This window comes from Emys orbicularis, chromosome 16 (assembly GCF_028017835.1).
Source record: "Emys orbicularis isolate rEmyOrb1 chromosome 16, rEmyOrb1.hap1, whole genome shotgun sequence".
NCBI lineage: Eukaryota > Metazoa > Chordata > Testudines > Emydidae > Emys > Emys orbicularis.
This window is the reverse complement of record NC_088698.1, coordinates 32,845,149-32,870,111: the sequence shown is the minus strand read 5'-3', so window position 1 is coordinate 32,870,111 and position 24,963 is coordinate 32,845,149. Positions and strand designations below refer to the sequence as shown.

Genomic DNA, 24,963 nt, shown 5'->3' with positions numbered 1-24,963 from the left:
GGGTGCTGTTTCTGGTCTTGTTCAATAAAACATGATGAAACAGATTAAAATGGAATTCACTTTTACATCCTTAAATAGGACCAGAGGCAGCAGCTACTGTATGTGCCCTTTGTGTCTTGGTCTGTTCTGGTGTCCCTAGCCTCTGTTTGCCAGAAGCTGGGAATGAGCAAGAGAGGATGGATCACTTGATGATTACCTGTTCTGTTCATTCCCTCTGGGGCACCTGGCACTGGCCACTATCGGAAGACAGGATACTGGGCTAGATGGACCTTTGGTCTGACCCAATAGGGCCATTCTTATGTTCTTATGTTTGAGGACAACCTGTCTGTCTCTTTCCATTTAAACCTGGAGATTAGAGGAGATACTAACAGCAAGCAGATAAATGTGCTGAGTCCATACTCTGTGGGGGAGAGAAAGTTGTCTTCCTAACAGCTCTACTCATCTGCACTAGGATAATGAATTAACGGCCACGTATAACTGGGCGCCTTGTCCAGGTTCTTGGCACCCCTGAGGACCTGGGTTCATTGGAAACAGTAACTGAGGTGGCGCCTGCCCTCACTAATTTTTTCAGGGCTGGATTCTAAGCCAGTATTGAAAAGCTTTGCCCAGTTTTGTGGAGAAGGGCAAAGTGCCTGTCTGACATTTTTAGTAGTGCTTTGGTTTGTAACTTTCTGTTCCTACTGTTTCAACATCTGCTAAGCACGCAATTGCAGAATCTCTGGGTGGGAGTCCCACTGCTGGTGCATTTGATAGTGTCATTTCTTTGTGCTATCAGAATGAGGAGTGTTGAGTATCTTGACAACAGTCATGTGGAAGTGAGGCCTAGGATTTATTTTACCCATCCACCCCCACTTATGGGGGTGATGGATTTTACAATTCTTTATGGGAAGGTTCTCAAAATAAAGCTATTTAAAAATGCAGACCATTGTGGCTCTTGCATGGGGCAGTGTCAGTCGCCGTCTGGCTGAGGAATAATGTAAATGATGAAACCTGCAGCACACAGGTCACAAATGTGAGGACTGAGGCTAAGGGAACATACAGAATGCAACAGAGAGGATGTGCAGGAAACGAACAAGGATGAGCGCCACAGCCTCTGGGCAGCAAGGGGAATGAGAAACCGAGAATTCCCATTACATGCAGTGCCCTCTCCAGTTGCCGCATGCAGGCTGCAAGCAGAAGTTTTACTGAGCTGAAGTACTAATGAGCAGCTGTAAAATATTGGTGATGCCCACCTGCTGCCCTCTAGTGAACTGAAATGTTCATCAAAATTTCAAACTTTGACAGCAAAAGAATTCTTTCCGGAACATGTTTATGCAAAACCTTTCCATTTTTTGACCAGCTGTCTCAATGCCACTCTCCCCTGTGCACCTCGATCCCTCCTTCGCTCTCCCAGCCCCCACTCACTCATCCAAAGTGCTTCACAAGCTCCAGTGGTGCAGCACAAAAGAACATATTCTTTCTGTGTGGAGGGTGTCACTGTGCCTCAGTGGGTCACAGCCGAAGATGCCAAATTCAGGACAAACTGATGAGAAATAGGGGAGAATCACCCCAAATTGGTGGTTATTCTATTACTAGATATACCAACCCAGAAACTAAAGTAAACTTCTGTCTCACCACATGGTTAAAAAGAAGTCCAAACTGCAGTGTCCATAGGCATCCCCACCCAGGCACTAGACTTAATGATGAGTGGCCATTGAAAACCACTTTCATCAAACAAAGGTTTCTTCTGATCTCAAAAGATCAACCACATACCCAGGTCAATATATAACTCAGGTCTTACCCAATAATCACACTGTTGCCAATCCTTTAGTATCTAATATCTAAAGGTTTATTTATAAGAGAAAAGAATACGGAGAGAGTTAAAATGGTTAAGGAAATCAAATACATACAATCATTGCAGGTTTGTATCAGGTTTGAAGCAGTGATGTTACAGAACACTGGCTTGTAAAGTCTCTGGTAACTTCCAAAAGATTGGAAGGTCCTCAGTCCATAATCAATATGCTCCTTTTAGTGTAAGTCCAGAGATCAGAGCAGGAAAGAGGCAAAATGGACACATTTTTTTTACCTTCTCCCATGTGGAGGGACTGCTCTTAGTCTTAGTTTGTGGAAAATTATAGGCACAAGATGGAGTCCAGGGTCACATGAGCAAGTCACATGGCCTTGCGTGCTTTGATGACTCATAGGAGCAGCCATTACCCGTATTTTGGCTAAAGTGTCCACAGGAAGGCTCACCAGGCTGGAACAAGCTCTATGGCCCACTATGTTCTGGAATGGGCCATCAATTTGAATGGGCCGTTCAGAATGTGCTGGCTAGACTGGATGTCAATTACCTTGTGGGTGTTACCCCAGGAGCAAACATATTTGAAATACTGGTACATAGTCAATATTCATAACTTTAAATACAAAGATGATATATGCATACAAACACGATCATCATACTTTTTCCATTGACATCTTAAAATGGTATACTTTGTACAAGATTTGTTGCAATTGTCTAACAGTGGCAATATTAATGATATAAATGGTCATGTCCTTTCATACAGCATCACATAGGGCCAATGTATGTGGAGGTGGGAGGGGCGGCTAGTCATTTTATGCATAGCAAGAGAGGGGATTAGCAACTTTCAAAGAACCAGATCCAGATTATGCAATGTTGTTCTAGCGGTATTGGTCCCAAGATATTAACGAGACAAGGTAGGAGAGGTAATATTTTTTATTGGACCAACTTCTGGACCAAGTCCAGATTAGTGAGCCAGCAAATAGTTTCAGAAGTGGCTTAGGAGACTAGTGATGAGGCAGAGACCAAGTGTGAGCCTTTGCATCCTTCGATGGATAGGAAGGTTTGAATTTAAGTGGGAATGGTAGTTATAATACGACAAGGCTGGAGATTCACTAACTTTCCTAAAGCTGCTTGTGCCTACTGAGATCTTTGCAGCAAAGATGTAGAACCCAGTCCAGTGCATCTGGCTAGAGATCTTCTGTTCATGAATGAATTGTTTATCAGTGCAAACATGCCAGGGTGATAGGTGTTGCATCCGAGGTCAAATGTGCTCTGCTGAATAGCAGTTTTAAAACCGATGTTTCAGGTTTGCTGGTTCTGGGAGCTAGAAAGCCTGACACTTACAGCAGGGCCTGAGCATGGAGTGTTTCTTTGGCTGTATAGACAAGGGGACTGAGCTGCCTGTGTGTCTTTCCTCTTCAGGGTCTGATGCATTCCAGTGGTCCAGTCGGCCGCCATCGCCAGCTGATACTAGTTCTAGAGGGAGAACTGTACCTTATCCCCTTCGCTCTCCTGAAAGGAAGTTCCTCGAATGAGTACCTCTACGAGCGCTTCAGCCTCGTCGCAGTACCATCTATCCAGTCACTGAACCCCAACTCCAAGGTACCGCTCCAGCCCCATGCTTCCAGTGCTCCTGCTGTGAGGTATGAGACATGCAGGGCCCCATCCATGCCATGTGAGAGCTGAAGCGCTCCATGCCGTACAGGCTCACCCTGCAAGGGCCCCAGACTGAACTGCAGGGATTATTGTCTCTTCCAGCGGCAGTGGCTACAAAAATGGAAATCACAAACCTACCAACTTCCAGGGCACTGGTGCTGAATGAGCTGAGCATCAACAGCGTACTTCGATGCTTTCCAGAGCAGAGTCAGGCGCGGTCCCTACCCCAAGGAGATCACAAATCATGGCGAGGCAGTGGTTGGGATTTCTTTCTTAGCTAGACTGCAGGTTCTGGGTGGGTTGAGCTCCCATGCAGACTGAGTGACCTTAAACTGAGTTTCCCTGGTGAATTAATCACATCCTAGCAATCTGCTCATACGTTTGCCTGCCTGCCTGTTCCCCTGTGGCGTTGGCCACTGATTTCTCATGACATTGAGGGCACAGGTCAAAGCTGATACTTTAAGCAAATCCTGAGGAAATACCATTTTCATTGATATATGGCAATAACCTTCTGCTTCTAAAAGCCCAAAAGTCTATGGGGAGTTCAAGGCCAACATCATACCATCAAAGAATGCCACAGTTCTTGGTCTGATTGCCCATGGTACATCCTGCATTATTGCCGTGTGAAACAGTTGTCTAAATAGGAGGATGGGCCTGATTTTATCATTGCTGTTGATGTATATGACTTGGAGTTCCCTATTCTGGATTAGCCCCCAGGAGTCAATCTGTCTCTGTCTCTGGCCAGTACTTGATCTGCCACGGCACATTTGTTGGTCAGAGGTTTCCATTGACCTGACTGCAGTGACACCCAGCTACAGTTAATTTAGAGCCCAGCAATGCATATGGATCATTCACATAATTCCTTTCAGTGTCTATTACTTTGTGTTTGTCAGCAGTGAACTTCATCAGCCACTAGATATAGATTCATAGAGTTTAAGGCCAGAAGGGATCATTAAATCATCTAATTTCCTGTATATCACAGACCATTACATTTCACCCAGTTACACCTGTATTGAACCCAATAACTTATATTTGACCAATGCGTGTCTTCAGAAAGGCAGTCTGAAGACATCAAGAAATGGAAAATTTACCACTTCCTTGGTAGTTTTTTGTTTCAATGGTTAATCCCTCTCACTGTTTAAAAAAAAAAAAAAAAGCCTAATTTATAATTTTAATTTGTCTGGCCTCAGCTTCCAGACATTATTCTTGTTCTGCCTTTCTCAGCTAGCTTAAAGATCCCTTCAGTATCTGGTATTTGCTCCCCAAGAAGATACTTATACGCTATAATTACACACATTTGAATATTGCCACAACATTAGCACTTTTCCAGTGTTCCTGAATTTCCCCTGTATTGCAAGATTTGTTAAAAGTTATTATCAGCAGGCTACAGATTTCCTCAGCCAACTCTTTTAGGACTCTTGGGTGCAGGTTATCTGGGCCTTTTGATTTAGAAGTATTTATCCCTAAGATATGTTTAACATCCTCCTTAGTTACTAATGGAATGGAAAATATTTCCTCCTCATGTGATATATCATCCTGCTTCTTTCCAAAAACAGAAAAGAAATATTTATTGAACTCTGCCCGATTGCCTAATTTGGTTAGGTCCCTCTGAAGCTCCTCACAGTCTTTTCTAGTCTTGACTAACCTACATAATTTTGTGTCATCTGCAACTGTTGCCAGCTAAGGAATGATTTTTATTTCATCCTTTGTAAAGCACTTTTTATCCTGAACATCCCAAAGGGATTTACAAGCAGGAATTGGTTCATTCACCCTTAACAGTACTGACTGTTTCAGAAATAGCTCATAATAGATTCCTTAAATTTCATAACCTGACAAATATAAACAAGGTCAACAGAAAAAACCTATGTTGAATGGGATAAAAGAACTTCCTAACTGTAAAAACGATTAGTCGGTGGGAAAAGGATTCTTTTTCAAGCAGTGTCCCTACGGGTGCTCCACGTCAAGATACGCATGTGCCCATGTCCTCTTCATTGGAGATTTTCATCAGCAGTGTCCAGCGGTCTACACCTGCGCCCTAGACACGCTCAGGCCCCTCATGGGGGACAGACCTGCCACCACTCCAGTTCCTGCTAAGCCACCTGCAGCTTGAGATGGAGCACTGCGCTGCCCTTAGCTAGGCCATGTGGCTCAGGTACTCCTGTCTCTTATGTTTTCTGTTATTTAGCACAGTTTGTGTTGGGGGGAGGGGTCCCCCTAACTCCTTTTGCCCAATTTTTCTCGAGCCTCAACCCGAGGTCTGAAATGCCGTTTATGTCCAACATGTCAGGCTTCAAACCCTGCCAGACTTGCCACAGGTCTTCCCCCTGCAGCAACAGACATTCAAGCTGCCTCCGCTGCCTTGGGGAGTCTCACATCCCCTCCAAATGTCAGAGCTGCTCAAGATTTAAGAACAGATCTAAGAGGTTGAGGGAGGATAGACTAAAACCCCTGTTAATGGAGAGCTCGCTTGCTGAGACCCGCAGGGTCCAAATCATCCCCCTGTATGTCAGACCCACCCACCACCTCTGTTCTGGCAGTAAGCAAAGACCCTGAAGTCGCTGCAGCACCACCCAGACCTTTAAAGAAGACATGACCCATTCTCCAGAACAGGATCAGAGAAGGGAAAAGTCCCCTTCATCCCCCACCCCCCATCTGTGCCCCAGGAGACCTCACATCCCACTACAGGCATCAGTGAGGCGCCCATCCCCTCCAGTACTGATTCCACAGCACTGGCAAAGAAGCCGCGTACTGAGAAGCCTCCTAAAGTGCCGTCAATCTTGGCGCCGGACCCGGTACCTTCAGAACGTAAGAGTCCAGACGAAATTCTCGTCACATACCAATCACTCTTCGATACTGTCTCCACCTGACATACTGACTCCTGAGGATCCCTATCTACAGTGCCCAGACTGTCCAGGCCTGTGTTCCACCTTGGAAGAGCATGAATCACAACTATTGACCAGTACTGAGAGACACTCTCCACAGGCACCAACTCATTTTACAGAACCTACTTACCCTCTATCTATGCCAGGGTCCCCACACAGACTCTTTGAGGGTTCTGAGAAAGATTTCCAGTGGGTACCAACATGATTTCCCCTGGTGCTGCCTCATGAACCAGCCAGCTATGAAACGTATGTACTGATAAAGGTACAGTACCTCCCTGGGGCCCAGTACTGACTTGATTTCTGGTACCTGCACTTTCTGCCCCTCTGATGAACATGGGGGATGATATCTCATCTGACTCTGAGGTGTCTATAGTAGGGTCCTCTGCCTCGTTCCCTGGAGGTCCCAACCTGAGGAGGAAACTCCCAGCAGGCAATATATCCAGAGACTCTGGCAAGGAAAACCTTGGGGCCCTCCCCTTTTCCCTTATGCCCCACCTCAGAGGATATGTTTGAACCTGTGGGCCCCCTACAGCGACCAGTTCTATCCGGTCCGGTCTCATAAGAAAAATATCAAGAGCAACAACCAGCTACCTCAAGCCTTGCCCCTCCGGTGCATTTCACTGAGTAGGAGGAATCAGCTGATGAGGAAGAAACACCTTCCTCCCACAAGTGCTTCTTTTCACCAGATGGAGGTGGAGATCATGTCTCCTCCATCATCTTACCCTGATGATTTCAAGGCCTTTCAAGACCTGATGAAATGTACAGTGGACAGTTTACAAATTCTGTTGGAGGAGATACAGGAACTGCAACACTCCCTGGTGGACATACATCTCCCCCCGGCCAGGATTGCCTTTCCCATCAATGACGTTGTTAGCTCTAGCATGCCTGGTATGGCAAATCAAGCTACTATCCTGCCGACATGCAAACGGGCTGACAAAAAATATTGTGTTCCACCCAGAGGCTCAGAATATTTTTACTCGCAGGCTACATACAACAATCTGGTTGTTGAGGCTGCAAATAAGAGGAACACACAGCACAGATTCCATTCAGCACCATCTGACAAAGAGCTACTCCTTGGCTTCTTTGCAATTCAGAGTAGCCAATTACCAAGCACTGATGGCGAAGTGTGTCTTCACAAATTATTCTCAGCCTTTACTGAACACTTGCCTCAGGATCAGAGAGAACAATTTCACCAGAGCTGCGCGTCCCATGGCTATGGCAGTAGTCATGCACCTAGCTTCTTGGGTGCAGTCCTCTGGCCTCTCCAAGGAGGTCCAAAATACTGTCAAAGATCTTCCTTTTGCAGAACCCAAGTTGTTTACTGACACCACAGATGGGTCTCTCCATTCTCTAAAAGATTCTCAGGCGACACTATGATCTCTGGGCATTTATATAGCTGCGACAAAAAGAAAACAACAGAAGGTCGCAGATGGCTCAACGATCCCACCAGTCCACTACCCACCCACACGATTGGCTGAACCCCTCAGGAAAAAGCCCAGATTCTATAAGAAAGGGCCCTCCTTTACAGCAACCTCCCCACCAGTGACGTCCTCAAACTGATCAAGGGTCACAACCTACCTTCCGCTTCAGAGTCTATGCTGCACCTCCCCGACCTCCACACTTATGGGAACTCTCTTTCCCATTTTATACCTTCCTGGGAGCTCATCACCTCAGAGAGATGGATCCTGGAGGTGGTTTCCACAGGCTTTTCCATTCAGTTCACCTCCTTACCACCCTCTTGTGCCCCACCCTGTCCTCCTTCAGGGACCCTTCTCACAAGGATCTCTTGAGAAAGGAGATACAATTCTTCCTAACAGTGGGCTGATCAAACTCATTCCACTGGACTTCATCCAAAAAGGGTTCTACTTTAGGTATTTCCTGATCCCGAAAAGCAATGGGGGATGGAGATCAATTCAGGACCTCAGGACTTTGAACACTTTCGTCTAGGATCAGCAGTTGAGAATGGTAACCACAGCAATAATAATTCCTTCTCTGGATCTGGGAGATTGGTTCATTTCCCTCAACCTTCAGGATATTTATTTTCATATCGCCATGCACCCCTCACACAGATGAGTCCTACATTTCGTGGTAGGTAGGGATCACTGTCAGTATCATGTCCTATCCTGCAGCCTTTCCCTCACCCTAAGAGTCTTTGCCAAGGTCCTATCAGTCGCCACAGCCCATCTTTGCCCGATGGGAATAATTGTCTTCCCCTACCTGGATGATTGGCTCCTGAAAGGCCTTTCATTTTCTACAGGCTCAGACAGTAAAGCCCTTTTTCTTTTCCATGCCTCCATCTCCACACAGAAAAATCTACTCTCATACCCACTCAGTGCAGAGACTTCATCGGGGCTACTCTGGACTCCTCCGCAGCCAGGGCATACCTGCCTGCCCAAACGCAGATTTACCACAATGTCCAACCTTGTTTCAAAGCCCGCAAACCAGAGGATGACCTTGCCTACAACTTCTGGGTCATATGGCAGCTTGTACATTTGTGACACCCTTGGCAAGATTACAGTCTTGGTGTCTTCAGGCCTGGCTGATGACTGTCTATACCCTCAACAAGCACAGTCAGTGCAAACAAGTGTCGGTTCTTCAGAGGGTACTTCAGTCTCTCAATTGGTGAGAAGATCCACAAAAGGAGTTCTGTTCCTGCAACCCTCTCCCATGAGAGTCATCACTACAGGCACCTCCCAGAACCTCACAGCTCAAGGAAGATGGACCGCTCAGGAGGCTATCCTCCATAGCAACATAATATGTTATGCTGGCAACTAGGACTGTGAAACGATTAAAAAAATTGCAGTTTTAATTGCACTGTTAAACAATAATAGATAACCAAGTTAAATTTAGTATAAATATTTTTGGATTTTTTCTACATTTTCAAATATATTGATTTTAGTTACAACACAGAATACAAAGTGTACTATAATCACTTTATTATATTGTTTTTATTACAAATATTTGCACTGTAAAAAAGATAAAAGAAATAGTATTTTTCAATTCACATCATACAAGTACTGTAGTGCAATCCCTTTATCATGAAAGTGCAACTTACAAATTATTTTTTTGTACATAACTTCACTCAGAAACAAAACAATGTAAAAATTGTAGTGCATACAGATTCAACCATAAAGGGACATACAAATGTTTAGCATATCTGGTATGTAAATACCTTGCAACACCGGCTACAACAGTGCCATGCGAATGGCTGGTCTCACTTTCAGGTGACATTGGAAGGGTTTTCAGTTTTCACCCACCCAAACACAACAAGGTTTATCAAAGTCTTCTTCAACCTCTTCCCTCCCATCAAGGAACCAACTCCACCACGGGACCTCTACTTAGTCTTCAATGCCCTGAGAAAACCCCCCTTTGAACGTATGTTGAATTGTTCCCGCCTTCATCTGTCTCTTAAGACTGAGTTCCTCATACCCGTCACCACAGCGAGGAGGATAGGGGAGCTTGGAGCTTTGATGGCTGACTCACCATATACGGTATTTCATCATGACAAAGTGTTGACATGTCCACCCCTTGCTTCCCCTTCCAAGAGTCATTGCTCATTCCACCAGGGATCAATCTAGCACAGTAGCCAAGCTGAAAAACATACCTATCCTGACAGGGCAGCCACCTGGTCCTGGGTTCATGTTTTCCTAGCAGTACACTCTTGTCAGGTCTGGACGCAGTTACATGGCTTTCGGCGAGTCTGTTCTACAATCTGAACTGAATCCACGTCCTTGGCACCCTTCTCCATGATGGAAGTACTTCTCAGAAGTCTCCTGACGTGGCGCACCCATAGGGACATTACTCGAAGATGGAGAGGTTACTTACCTTGTATGGCAATGGGAGTTCTTTGACATGTGTGTCCCTATGAGTGCCCCCCCGCCTTGGAGTCTGACTCTTTCTACTTCCATGCTTGAGAAGGATTGGGAGTGGTGGCAGGTCCACCCATCCCTCTCTCCCCTCAGATCGGGGCACAAGGGTGTCTAGGGCACAGGCATGGACCCACGGACACTGCTGATGAAAATCTCCAAACAAGAGCACATAGGCGTGCGCATATCATAACATGGAGCACCCACACTACACAAATCTTTAAGAACTCCAGTTACTGCACCAGATAAGTGACCTTTTCATCCTGTGGAATCCCCGTTACCAGAGCTCACCAATGCCAGACTAGATAATTAAACTACTGGGGTGCTGTACGGAGTGACTGGACTGAGGAGGAAGCATGGGCTTGTGGTTACAGCACAAGGCTGGAAGTTGAGATTTAGTTAATATTGCTGGCTCTGCCATAAACCTCCAGTGTGACCTTGGATAAGTCACTTCCCTTCTCTGTGGATCCATTTCCTCTCCCCAGAAAAGGAAGTAGTAATCCTGCCCTGCCCCTGAATGGAGTTGGTATGTAAATGAGCACAGCTTGGATGGAAGGGGCTAAAGAAATGCAAGGCATTGTTCTAATGATAAAACCATCTTACTGTTACAGAGCCCCAGCCACCCCAGACATTCCGTGGGGAGGCAGGACGCTTGCAGGGTCACGGCTACAACAGACCGTTCTTTGACCCCTATTTTTTCTCTCTCTCTCTCTTTCTAGTCCCTTTTAAAGAAGAATGCTCCTGCTTATTCCAGTTCTACCTCAATGGCAGCCGTCATAGGAAATCCCAAACTCCCTGCAGCAGTGATGGACAGATGGCTTTGGGGGCCTATGCCCTCTGCAGAAGAGGAGGCCTATATGGTATCTGAATTACTTGGCTGCCAGCCTCTGGTTGGCAACGTGGCAACGAAAGAGAGGGTCATGAGCGCACTCACTCAGGCAGAGTGTGTCCATTTTGCAACCCATGTTTCCTGGAAGCTGGCTGCCTTGGTCCTAACGCCCAACACTGATAGCAACCCAGCCAGTAGCAAGAGCTCCTTTGGGAATCCCTACACAATTCCAGAATCCCTCCGGATGCAGGATGATGCCAGTGATGTGGAGAGTATCTCAGACTGCCCTCCTCTCCAGGAGTTCCTGCTCACAGCAGCCGACGTTCTGGATCTGCGGCTTCCTGTCAAATTAGTGGTTCTCGGCTCCTACCAAGAGTCCAACAGCAAAGTCACTGCTGATGGGGTCGTTGGCTTGACACGGGCATTCCTGGCTGCTGGGGCTCAGTGTGTCCTGGTGTCACTCTGGCCTGTTCCTGTGGCTGCTTCCAAAATGTTTGTGCACGCCTTCTATGCCTCCCTCCTTAATGGAATGAAAGCCAGCGCAGCCCTCGGAGAGGCCATGAAAACAGTACAGAGCAGCAAGCAGTTCTCCCATCCATCCAACTGGGCAGGTAGGAGGAATCTGCTTCTTGGGGCTGTTCTCATAATAAACAGGAAAGTGTTTGTAGGAGAAACAATTACACCAATTTGTTTGTGTTTGAGTTGAACAAGGAGCTGTGCTAGCAGCAGAGTGCATGAGTAACACCATGTGCCCTTACAGCGGCCTGAAGCTGTGCATCAGACCTGATTCTGCGCTAATGAGTGTTGCTGAATGGCTGGCCAGTGGGAAATATTCGTTCTTCAATGTAACAATGGGGAGAGCATGTGTTTGACATAATTTACAGCGTATGAAATGCACCTGTCTCATCAGGCAGGTTTAATCATTAGGAAGACCTGATATGCTAAGGGCCATGCAGGCAGGAAATTACCCAGGATCCCCAGCTGATAACAGACAAGATTCCTTTTCTCCCTACAGATTACAGATCAGGATGCATTATTCTTACTGATATGTGTCTAGCACGGTACAGCAGAAAGATTTGATTCCCATTAGTGTAATGATGGGGTGGAGGGTGTTTCTTGAATGGCACTGTAACAACAGTGCTGTAATCCACTGAGGAGGATGTGTATTTAATTCAACATTTTAAAATTAAATGTGCTAGATAGTTCAGTGATGAGAAATAAGGAACCGAGACTATTCACCCTTGTTGTACCTTGACTAGAGACTATGAGGAACCTCTAAGAACGTCCCAGAATTCCAGAGAGATGAGGCTTTTCCGGAGTTTGTAAGAATACTGGCAGTATTCCCATGACAGCAGCATTTTTCTCTAGAACTGACAGTCTCACTCAGTGCATGTCTTCTGCACACTTGGGTTAGATCATAGTGGAGCAAACTAGTGGACCTGCCACCAAAAGCTGACGTGTGACCCTAGCCATGTTGAGGATGCGAGTGTACAGGGGCAGGAGGAAGAGTTCCTTGTACTGCCATGGGGGAGGCTGATATTTGCATGGTGCACAAGCTAGCGGCCTGGGCAAAGCAGACATCTTTCCCTAGACAGGAACAGCTCTCCATTTTCAGACAGTGTTTAGCTTTTATTGATTTCTGTTCCTGTAAAGGAGATGAGGAGCATGCTAGGGCAAGTCTCTGCATTGCCACATTTTTCCACATACGTGAACAGGAAAACAGTATTGATTTCATAAAGGGGGAGAGCAGAGAGCATTGAAGAAGCATCCTAGAAGTTAGGTGCCTGGGTGGCATGGAGGCAGCTGTTCTGGATTCTCCCTTCTCCATGGGTAGGCAAATAACTCAGCAAGGGGCCAAGAGCTATTCATTTCTGTTAGCTTGAGGGAGGCAGAGTATTTGTTTTTCTGGGACAAGAGGAGATTAAGAAGCTCTTCGTCTGAATCCTGCAGGCTTCATGCTCATTGGGAGTGATGTGAAGCTGAACAGCCCTTCCTCGCTAATTGGACAGGCCCTGACAGAGATTCTGCAGCACCCGGAGAGAGCACGAGATGCCCTGAGAGTCTTGTTACATCTGGTAAGCGAGAGAGAGCTGCCATAAGAGTATCCCCTGCACCCCAGAGTGGTGGCAATAAGAGCCTTGCAGTCTTGCTTTGGAGAGGCTGTGAAGGCCCCTTCCTGCAGCCTGGAAAGTTCCATCGAAATGTGGGTCCCTGCCTTGGAGTATGGCAGACGCCTCCTCTTAACGCTTGGAAGGTGATGTCATCTGTGGCAAGGTGTCTCTGAATGTTGAATGGGTGGGGAAACGTTTCAATTCAACTTCAGGAGTAAACCCCCAACCCTCCTTCTCCTCCCTCAGCCTGTGTCATCCCTGCAGCTACGCCCTGTCCCTGGGAGAAGAGTGGGACACCAGGCAGAGATTCACCTTGCTAGCATGACAAATAAAATCCCTCCCTCCGACCCAGCTGATTTGCATATGCTGCTGAGCGGGTCTGTGCTTTGAAAATGAGATTGTCACTAAGGTTAATTGTTTCTATGACAGAATTGCTGTGAACTAGACAAGAAGTAGGGAGGTGAGAATGAAGACACTGGTAGTGTGTCTCCTTCCTTGCTAGCCAAGTGACCACGCTCTCTGTACAGATGTTAAGGACTGATGGCTTCGAGCCAAGAATGAACACCGCAGTTCAGAACAGAGCAAGCTCTAAAGCAGCAAGGTTTGTTAGACAGAAGAACTGACTCTTTGGGTCCTTCCCATGATACTGCATGACGCAGAACATTCTGTTCAGCTGACAGCTTTCACCAGAAAATACCACACTGAAATCCACAGGGTTTAACCCCAAAACAGCAGCACACATGGAAGTTTAACGAGACAGTGGTGTTCCCATAGGTACCAATAACCAGCTCTGGGGAGCAGTGAATGTTGCGACCGATGTGATCTGTAGGTAAAACTCTGGGATGGTTAGAATATGATCCTCTCACATCGGTGTAACACCTCTCCTCCGAAAGGACCCTCCTAGTTTCCTTAGGGGCAATGTCCTGTTGTAATGGCAGCATTAGTCGACTGAGGATGATGATCCCAGCTGCATCAGGCTGGAAAGGGAGGAGGGTTCTACTTTTGCTATTTACCATCCAAGTGGTAAGTCTGCACATGGAACATGATAACCTGGTAGTCAGCAGCAGACCCAAGAGGCTGGAAACCATAACTCAGCGTTTCTGTGGGGACAAATACAGCCACCTGGCTTACGGGAAATCATCCCTTCAGGATAGGCTGGAAAATGGGCAGATTCCTCCTCCCAGTCAAACATGTAGCCTAGTTTTCCATGGCCCTCGTCTGCCCAAGATGCTGCTATAGGCTGCCTGACTTCTCATTTTACAGCTATACGTGAATTAGTGGAGCCTCTAGTTCCAAAGGGCCCTGACCACCTCCTGTCTGAGGCTGATTGCCATATAGTCTGTCACCCAGCCCACCCCTTGACCTGAGATGCCTTTCTGCTCCTGACACTGCAGAACGAGGAGAGGGTTAATGATAAACTTTCTGCAGAATAAGCTAATGCAGTCTTTTGCCCCGGAAGGTGGAGAAGTCGCTGCAGCGAATCCAGAATGGGCAGCACAATTCCATGTACACCTCTCAGCAGAGTGTGGAGAACAAAGTTGGCGGCATTCCAGGCTGGCAGGCATTACTCACTGCTGTGGGGTTTCGACTTGACCCTCCTGCGAGTGGTCTTCCAGCTGCAGTTTTCTTCCCAACTTCAGACCCCGGTGAACGGCTACAGCAATGCAGCACCACCATCCAGTCCCTCCTAGGTAAGGAAAAGGCCACAGGGGGCTCTGGCATCATCCGCCTTAGCAGGCTCTTGTCCACCTGCTGCCTCTTGGATGGGAGGAGTGGGAAATCTCGCTGTTCAGATGTTGTTCTGTGCTTTTACAGGGACTAAGTAAAATCACAGAATGGGACTGTTGCTCCCAGCATAGCCCTAGAGCAGGCTTTGCAGTGAGAACATGGCTGCTTCAGCCACAGATTCCATTCATTTCCCTCTGGTCCCAATACCCGAGGAGCCAGGGCATTATTGTTCCTCTGTCCCTGCTCCCAGACGGGAGTTCGCTCATCAGGGAAGCTGGGCCCATGTGTCGCTTTGGGATGGTTTCTCTCAGGCAGTTCAGAGGCAGGTTTGAACAAACTTTATGGTTTCTGATTTTTTTCAGGTTTGCCTAACCCGGCACTTCAGGCACTTTGCAAACTTATTACTGCTTCAGAGACTGGAGAACAGCTTATCAACCGGGTGAGTAGGGTGGTGACGCTACAGCACCATGCCACAAATCCTTCTTCCTAGGGTAAAGGAGTCCAGAGCCACTAGCAGAGCAAATAGACAGAGTGGCTTTTGTGTCCAAAGTTCAAAACCTGTCTCTCTTGTCTGCTTGAGTGAGTGAATGCCTTGGCACATGGGTGCAGGCACGCTGCTGGACTTCTCAGCTCAGTGACAGAACAGAGAGCATGTGACATGCACACCAGTCGTGCTGTTCAGTACAGCTGAGGAAGGTGGGATCCTAGCATTGAGGGATGGAAAACTTGATTAGGTCCCAGTCAGCCTATTACCCTAAGAACTTGTACTGGGCTGTTCCCTTCAGGATATTCCCTAATGCTTCGTCCAGTGCCTCTCAGACCTGTGCTGTTACTTGGGGCAGCTTGCAGCTCTGCCAAACAAGTTTCCAGCCTTTGTAAGATCCACTGTTGTGTGGGAATGCACTACTGCCTGTAGCTCCATTACCCTAGCCTTCCTTACTCTTCCACCCTGTCCGTCCTGACCCAGCTCTCTATCATTGTGCCCTCAGCATGGCTGGCATGCTTCAACATGTTCCTCATCTCCTGAGTGCTCTTCAGACCAGGCCATTTGTCTGCCCCAGCAGGTGGGTGCACAATGAATTGTGAACAGGCATGTAGCTCACCATCCCCGTGTCTTGCACAGATATTTTCCTGACCACCTGTATCAGGTTTTCTAGAGAAATAAGTCAGTGGGCAGCTGGGACCTGTGCCCTCTCTGCCAGGCATTCCCACTTTAGCTAAGAGGGCTTCCTTTGGATCATCAGGCCAAGAGTCCCTGTGCAGGAATCACACTGCCAGTGCTGCGGCTGTGCAGACAACCATTAGGAGGGCAGCCCAGAGTAAATGGAACAGGTAGTTTAAAGGACAACAATCTAACATTCTCTATAAAAATGTCCACACGACTGTTTCCTGTTGGTGTTCTTGCCGCAGCCAATTAAATCACCCAAGAAAAAGCAGGCTTCAGATGGCTGCATGCAGCTAACAAAAGATTTATTCACCATTTCCCCAGCTGCCTGCTGCAGCAAATAGCAGAAGAGATGTGCATTGTTTCTGCAGATGTTCTTGTGCAGGCCAAGCCCCAGACAGGAATAGCGCTAGCTGGAAATTAGGGTTCAGCCCAGCTCTCCCCTCTGCTGCAGCCCATCCCCCCAGAAATTCTCTCGAGGTCCCTTCCAGTCCTACAGGTCTATGAAAACTACAGGGGAACGATTGACAGCAACGGCCCATGGACACTATTTCCTTCCCAGCTCCAGCTTGTGCCTCTGTAGTATGGATGGAGCAGGGCTCGTTCTCCCGAATGCTTCTGTCATCCCTTTCCCTTGGGGACACCTGGCATTGCCCAGGATTTTGCATGAATGTGACAATACAGCAGACACCACGCCTGGGTACAGGGGCTGATGGAAGCTAGGCTCCTTGAAATGCAAAGCCCAGAACCCTACTGCCCCCCACAATCTGAGAGGAAGGCAGCCAGTTTGTAATGCTACTTCCCCAACCTCCCTGTCAGGCTCAGGAACTGGGCAGGAAGGTTGGGTCCTATCTCTTGCTATCTTGCTTCAGCCACATCCCAAAGTTACCACCCTCTGGTACCAGGGCTCAGATCATGGCATTTTCACTATGACCTTGTGGTGCTGAGACCTCTGTCTTAGCTGCTCCATCTGTGAATGGAGATAGTGAGCCTCCCTCCATGGGGGTTGGTAAGTACTGAGCATTCATGATCATTAAGGAGACAATGGTTTCTACTTTGCACAGGCCAGTATGACCTGGCCTGCAAAACTGCTACTGGGTGACTGCTCCATCCAGTCTCCTACGTGTTCAGAGACCAGGCGCCTCGGCTGAAGCTGCTTGGTGTGCGAGTTGCTCTGCTCCTCAGTCAGGTTATTTAATTCTAAAAGAGCAGCTCCAGCACTTGAAACAGCCCAAACAGTCCCCGCTGCAGCATCCGTTCTCCTCTCTGCGCACCCCGCGGGGCTAAAAGTTACACACACTGAAAAGACCCTTTGGCTTGGGAGCTAGGTGGTGCTGCACAGTTCTAGGGTGCTTTGGGGGGGAGGCTTCTCTGGAGGTGGATTTCAAGGCTGCTGTAATGCACGCTGCCTTCATCCCTGACTTGCGTTCACTGCAGTTATCTGAGGAGGGGAAAGTGTTCCTGGGAACAGCGAATTAGCAAAGCACTGAGCGTGCTCCCTTCTCTCTGGGCTGCTTGTGTGTAGAGATAAGGGCCATAACCTTCATTTGCACGTGCAGTGGGAATGCTAGGGAGTATAGATTGCATCAAATGCCAATAAACAGCCCCTGAAAGGAAACTAGAGGAAGGTTGTTTATGTTCCACCTCCTGTCAAAAGATGGATGGGGCTCATCTCCTCACTGGCAGGGTTGTAGCTGCCTGGGAAGTGCCAGCTCTGGTTTTAACAGCTTAGGGACTTCCAGATTCCAGCTGCCTGTTCCTGCTTGTTTGGTCCCTTCACTCCCTACCCTCATTTTCCCTTCTCCCCCTGCTCTGTGCTGTGCCTCTTGCAGGAGGGGGCTGGCTTGTGATGATCTACTCAGCCCTACAGGGCTTCATGCCATGCTCACTCCATAATGCAGAATAACCCATGTTTGTTCTTTCTTTCCTTCTCTCCTTTTCTCTCTTCTTATCTGCTACCTGAAGGCTGTTAAAAATATGGTGGGAATGGTGAGTACCCCACATACCAGGGAACATTACTCCTCTGCAGAGGCACGCCCTGAGCTCTGGAAAACCATTTCCCTGCGTTACGGTTTAATAGTCACCAAATTTTTAGGCCTGGGATTTGCTTAATTACTGCTAATGGGGAGAAAGGACATTGTGGTGTTGGGCCTGTGCCGCAGGCGTAGTATAGGTGAGGCTGGGAGTGCAGGTTTGTCCTTCCCCCTCCTCCTCACCCAGGCCTTCCCCTTTGTGTGTGAATTCAGTTCTGTGGGGGTGTGAGAGGGGGACATGCCCCTTGGTCCAGCTCATGTTTTGGTAACAAAGTGCTTTGCTCTCACCCCAGCACTCCTGTCTCTTGGGCTCAGCTGACAAACTGCTTCCTAGAGGTCCTGGAAACACGTGGGAAACCTTTGGCTGTTTCCCATGACTGACTTTGTCTCGTTTAGCGCAGCTGGGGCGTTCCTGGGTTTGGCTTCATGCCCGATCAAATAGCCCAGTTACAGAATAGCCTTTGAGTGGCCATGAGCAGCCACTAAGCACCTCCTCCTTTTCTTTCTTCCTGAAGTTTTCGTACTGTGCTTCCCTCCTGCCCTTTCTCTGGCAACAGCCCCACTCTAACTCACCTCACAGGGGTTCACGTGTCCCTGCTGGAGACTTCCCAGCAGAATGTCCGGCCAGTTGTAGGGCCACTCCCTCTATGCAGAGTGTGATCTTTGATTGGGTGTCTCTTCTCAGGGCTGGGCAGCACCTTGACTAGAGTGTACTAGTGACTATCCAGGACAATGGCAGATTAGGTGTGACCCCACCGGCTGGGAATGTCAGCCAGGAGGTGAATGGGTTGGTATGGAAGGGCTGATGTTTGTTCTGTCATCCTCAGCTACATCAGGTCTTGGTTCAACTCCAAGCAGGAGAGAAGGAGCAGGATTTCTCCTCTGCACCGATCCAGGTCTCCATCAGTGTCCAGCTCTGGAGGCTTCCTGGCTGCCACGAGTTTCTGGCAGCCTTAGGTAAGATGATGTTTCCTTGTTTTATTGCTGCTGTCTGTGTGGCCATCCAACACCTTATACTTCACAAGCACCTTTGTTGCTTACATCATTTGATATGTAGGACATGATGGCCCGGCTGCTCGTTACCTGGCCCGGTGAATCCTTCTCCGGTCACTGTGAGCAGAGATTGCTCTCCCTGTGTGTTACTCCTGGGGGCATTCTGCGCCAAAACAATTAAAAATTCTGCAAATTTTATTTGTCAAAATAACACTACATAATTATGCCAGATTCAATTATTTTGGTAATTTATTTCAAAATGCCTGTCAGCAAGTATGTCTATAACAATACAGACACACAAAAATTCCCCCAGGAGTAGAGAGTTAAAGAAACCTCCTATGACAACCCAGTTCCTGTTTCTCTGCTCCCCTCCCCCCCGAGCCCAGCCGGGGGCTATACCCACAACCCCTCCGCCCCAGAGCCCACCTGCGGGGGCCCCCCTCAGTCAATACACCCAAACCCCCTCCCCCCAGAGTTCACCTGCGGGGGTCCCCCTCAGTCAATACACCCGAACCCTCTCCCCCGCCCAGGGACCCAGAGGGAGAAACAGCCTGATGTTCGGTTCCAGGCTTGCACGGAGTTTCCTGCATGCCACCCTCTCCTTCTCTCAGGACATGTTGGGAACTCTAGCTGCCTCCCCCTCTCCCCAGCAATGTCTTTTATGTGCCAGCTGGGGTCTGCCGAGTCCACTGGCCCCTAGTGGTGGCTAGCAGCACTGCAGCCCATTTCTGTGGGGGAAGGGAAATTCTGCGTGCACATTAATTTCTGCAAAATTCAGCATTGTGCAGTGGCACAAAATTCCCCCAAGAGTTGTGTGTGTGTCTTTCTTTCTGCACCCTAACACCACCTCAATCAGCAGGACCTGGGTTTTATTGACTTCAAGTGGCAACTTCCATTTGATTTGAGAGCAGCCCAGTTTTGCCCAGGCCCCATTTTCTGGCAAGGGTATATAAGTAGGTAGTCAAAGAGAGGGTACTGCCACTTAGAAGGAAATGGAGTGGAAAGAAGACAAAGATAAGTCATTGCCTTCCTATCTGCCCTCCAGCCTCATCCTTCCATGCGTCAGCTTCTCATGCCTTCTCCAGACTGCCCCGAACCCTCCCTGCACTGAGCCCCAAGGCCATTGCCCTCTCCATAGACCCACTGCTGCTACGATCCCTCTAAAAGATCAGCCAGTCAGTGACTGCTTGAGGGGGCACATGGGGCATAATTAGCACTGACTCTATTTATAAATATCAGAAAAACATTTGCTAGTGTATATATCTATAAAATAGAACACCTTTGGTTATTTTTTTCCCCTCCATCCTGCCCAGGTAAGGTCCTCAGGGCAAGGACTGTGTCTTCCTATGTGTCTGTACAGCACCTAGCACAGTAAGGCCCCAGTCATTAGTGGGACACGTGGGCACTTACTGGAATAGAAATATTAAATACTAACCAGGCAGCTACAGCACATTGGCACAGAGGAGACAGCACTGAGCGAGGCCGCTGCAAGGTCCGTGTCAGGGATTATGTGCAGCATCAGTCACTTACTGGGACCAGTTCAAGGTACAGAATCTTTGGGTGAGAAATGGTCTTCTGCTCTGTGTTCTCCTACAGGTTTTGACCTTTGTGAAGTTGGGCAGGAGGAGGTGATACTGAAAACTGGGAAACAAGCTAATAGGAGGACCATGCACTTTGCTCTCCAGTCCCTGCTGGCACTTTTTGGTAAGGCTACGTGCTGTGACATTATTTGCTCCTGCTCCATCTGATGGCTGGAGGATGATGGTATCTATTGAGGTGGAGTATTATTATCTTTTGCACAAAGGAAAGCATCTCACACAGTTGCTGTGAATTTTTTTTACTTATCTAGTGAACCGGGGTGTGTGGCATTTCCCAAGCCTGTGAGTGGTCTGCCAGAGAGCAGCTAGCTCTCCACCACTGCTCTGACTATAAGACTCACTGCAAACATTGAGAAGTGGGGACTTAAGGAGGAGAGGGAGTTTATTTGGCAAATACTATGGGTGGGGTGTCTGAGGCCCAGGGTGGTGCACTGAACTAGGCATAACGTGGGGGAAGGGGACACTTAATGGGCAAGGATTGGGCAGAGGATAGGGGGTGTGGATGAGCAAAAGAAAAACTGGAGAGATTTCTGTCTCTCCGAGGAAAATTTGGGAGATGGGTTGGTCACTTCCATCTCTAACTTATATGATTCATCAAGTCACTAGTTCCCCTGGAGCTAAATCTCCTTTAGAGTAAAACTGAAGGGCATTCAGTTCTCTACAAACAGAGAGCGGCTGTCAGTCAAGCGAATATGGATTGTGTCCCTTTCACAGTTCAGGGGCATCACCCATTTTCTACTACTCTGTCGTATGAATTAGTGCTGGGACAGCACTGAAGTCCTCTATTTATATAAAACAGAGACCATAAGGGCAGTATGGACTGTCACCTGTCAGCATGCCTCAGCTACAATCTGGAGAGATCGCTTCAGTGATGAGAGGGGAGTTTAGGTTCCGTCAATTGGCCTTTCACTCAGCTAAGTCTGCCAACGGGTGCAAACTGCAGTCGTATCTTTTTGTGCTGTGGATACTTGTAGACCGGGACCAGGATTGAGCTCCACCAAATACCAGCTCATTTCTGACCTGAGCTGGCTGTGACTTGGTGTCCCATCAGTGCAAGGTTTGATATTTCTTAACAGTCCCGTGGTCCTGTCGCTCTCACACTATTGCCTTGTGTGCCTACGATGGCTGCAAACTGGATTTGTTCTCATTCCCTTATGGTACCATATAGGGCTGAGGCAGCTAGAGTAAGGTGACTGCACCAGCAGCATGTTTAGATATTTGTCCTAAATGAGCCTGCCCTAGCCATGGTCCTATGACCACAGCTGTAGAGTGCTCAGCAATGCAGGAATACTCTTCTAACCCTCTGATTCTGTGAGTCAGCACTTTCCTTCCAAGCATCTCAAAATGCTTTTTAAATGTTAATGGATTAGACCTCACAGCACTCCTGCAAGAAAGGGGAAATACTAGCCTCATTTCACAGACAGGGACATCGGTGCACAGAGGTTTTGTCTTGCCCGTGGTCACATAACCAGTCAGTGCCAGAGTTAGGAATAGAATTCAGGTCTGCTGGCAGTTGGAGTCTTGTATAAAGAGGTGATTTGGAGGACTAAAATATCAACTCTACCAAGTTCTTTTCTGGTAGAAGCATTGAGTTTCTGCATGCACCTTTCCTGGGATGCATACATTATGTTTCTCACATAATTAGCAATTGTGTAGTGGAAGCAGCACTGGAGTTGTTAAACAAATGAGACTAGGTGCACATACTGCACCACTTGCTTTCATTGTAATAAGTGCTGTTGTTTTCATTTATTTAGATTCTACAGAGTTACCCAAACGTCTTAGCCTGGACAGTTCCTCATCACTGGAATCACTGGCTTCTGCTCAGTCCATTTCCAACCCAATGCCTTTGGGCTATCAGAACCCTCCCTTCTCTCCTACTTGTCCAGACAGTATTGCATCAGACGCCATTTCTGTGTACAGCCTGAGCTCTATCGCTTCTTCAATGAGTTTTGTTTCCAAGCCAGAGAGCACATCAGAAGGTGCAGGGCACAGGGGGCGACAGGACTATGAAAGGCCTAAGAATGTCTATCCGCAAAGGTCCTCTGTGCCACGGAGCCAACTGTCTCCACAGACCAATGCTGCAGCCAGCAAAGACAATGAGGAGTATGAAGGATTTTCTATAATTAGCAATGAGCCTATGGCAACTTATCAAGAAAATATAAAAACAAGATTTTCCCCTGATCACAAACAATCCAAAACTGGTCAATCTGGAGGGATTAAAGTTTCTGTCAGTTCCAAAGGGAGCATAAGTACCCCAAATTCCCCTGTTAAAATGACTCTTATTCCCAGTCCGAACTCACCTTTCCAAAAAGTTGGAAAACTTGCAAGTTCTGATACTGGAGAATCTGACCAATCTAGCACTGAAACTGACAGCACTGTCAAATCCCAAGAGGAGAACAACCCAAAGCTCGATCCACAAGAGTTGGCCCAGAAAATTCTGGAGGAGACTCAAAGTCACCTTATTGCTGTTGAACGTCTTCAAAGAAGCGGCAGTCAGATGAGCAAGAAGAAGAACTCGGAAGATGGAGCAGCAGCTGGTGCTTCTGTGTTCAGAGCCTCAGAGACCAGTGCCTTCAGTAGGCCACTGAGCTCTAGTCAGAGGAGTCATCCTTCACCAGTTACAATTAAACCAAAGCCTCCAACAAGGAGCTCATCCCTTCAGAAAGTGAGTTCCGGATATAACAGCCCCACAACATCGGAGATGTCCAACAAAGACGGCACAGGCCCATACAGTGGGCAGCCTTCTCCGAATTCTGACTGTCATGGCTCGTTAACTGAACACCCCCACTTTAAACTCAAGTACCCTAGCTCTCCTTACAGCGCTCATATTTCTAAATCTCCCAGAAATATCTCCCCAAGCTCAGGGCATCAGTCTCCTGTGGGCAGCACCCCCTCTCCTGCTCTCTCTTACTCCTCAGCTGGTTCTGCTCGCTCCAGCCCAGCTGATGCCCCAGATATAGACAAATTAAAAATGGCTGCCATCGATGAAAAGGTGCAGGCCATCCACAACCTGAAAATGTTTTGGCAGAGCACTCCCCAACATTCCACAGGCCCTATGAAGATTTTCCGAGGAGCTCCTGGAACAATGACTGCTAAGAGAGATGTTCTCAGCTTGCTAAACTTATCTCCACGGCACAGCAAAGATGAAAGTGCAGACAAGCTGGAACTTAAGGAGTTGTCTATTCAGCAACACCTTGCTTCTCCACAAAAGAACCCTCCAAATGGACACAGGCGCCCTGAAACTACCAATGCAGTGACTTCATCCCATTCTCCACCTTCCAATAGCATTCCGGGAACAGTACGCCCCTTGAGGCTGCCATCTGGGAATGGTTATAAATTTTTGTCACCAGGGAGATTTTTCCCTTCCTCCAAATGTTGAAATGTCTTTTATACCAGTTGATTCAACTTGCAATCACATAAAGGTTCTCAGTATTTGCTTCTACCCACTTGCCTTGATCAATACAAAACCACAGAATATTACCCGAGAAGCCATGGTCACACCCATGATTAGCAGTGCAGAGTAATGAGACAAATTAGCCTGGCGCAGTGCATTACAGTGTATGACAAGGGCCTTATGCAAATAGGTTTCAGTTCCTCTTGTCAGTACTTTGGCCAGATGCACCTGATGACAGTTTTGTGTAGCGTTCACAGCTAGTTCTGTGCAGCAGCAAATTCAATTAATCTGTATGTCTGTTCACAAAATGTTAGCCTTTAAACCACCTACATGTATTTCTTATCCTGAAAGGATGTTTACAGTTGGATTTTTATACAGAATTTATACATATCCAGGGATTGGGGAAGGAGGCGAGACGAGGCAAATCTTCCATTTTATGCCACAAGGATAATGCACACAGAGCAGAAGTACAAGCCATTGCTTTTATGCTTCCAGGGGCTGCGCAGGGGGAGTAGATGATAATGTAACTAGGTGAAATTGCTGTTAGTCAAATGCAAGCATATGTGAGAAAACGCTAACAATGTACAACTCCCTGGCAACATTGTCAACACATCATTCTGGTGCTGTGCTGGTGACATGCCGATAAAGTAGAAACGGATGTTCCATTCTTAATTCCACTTTCAGTTAACTTTTTCTGAAGAAATGCCTTTTAGGCTGAAATTTCCATTGATTGGTCTGACCCCAAAAGAACATTTTGGTAAGTAATGAACAAAATCCCATATCTGAGTAGCGTGAGAGTGACAGATACAAGTTCTGGTTTTACAGAGTGGTACCTTTGTTGCACATAATTTTACAAGGGTACTTTTTTCATATTGGCAGGTAGCTGGTCAGCACAGAACTTCTCTGTTTAACTCTGAAAATGAGAGGC

General features: G+C 47.5%; 1 protein-coding gene across 1 annotated transcript in view; it reads left to right on the top strand.

The window, feature by feature from the left end:
• Nucleotides 1-24,020, top strand: part of TTC28 (tetratricopeptide repeat domain 28) — a 422,455-nt gene extending 398,435 nt beyond the window's left edge. The window contains exons 15-23 of the mRNA XM_065417993.1: nucleotides 3,203-3,382; nucleotides 10,904-11,624; nucleotides 12,964-13,088; nucleotides 14,584-14,815; nucleotides 15,215-15,291; nucleotides 17,983-18,006; nucleotides 18,878-19,007; nucleotides 20,640-20,747; nucleotides 22,396-24,020. Of these exons, the coding sequence (XP_065274065.1) occupies nucleotides 3,203-3,382; nucleotides 10,904-11,624; nucleotides 12,964-13,088; nucleotides 14,584-14,815; nucleotides 15,215-15,291; nucleotides 17,983-18,006; nucleotides 18,878-19,007; nucleotides 20,640-20,747; nucleotides 22,396-24,020 (3,222 nt within the window). The remainder of the gene's footprint in view (nucleotides 1-3,202; nucleotides 3,383-10,903; nucleotides 11,625-12,963; nucleotides 13,089-14,583; nucleotides 14,816-15,214; nucleotides 15,292-17,982; nucleotides 18,007-18,877; nucleotides 19,008-20,639; nucleotides 20,748-22,395) is intronic.
• Nucleotides 24,021-24,963: the final 943 nt, after the last annotated feature.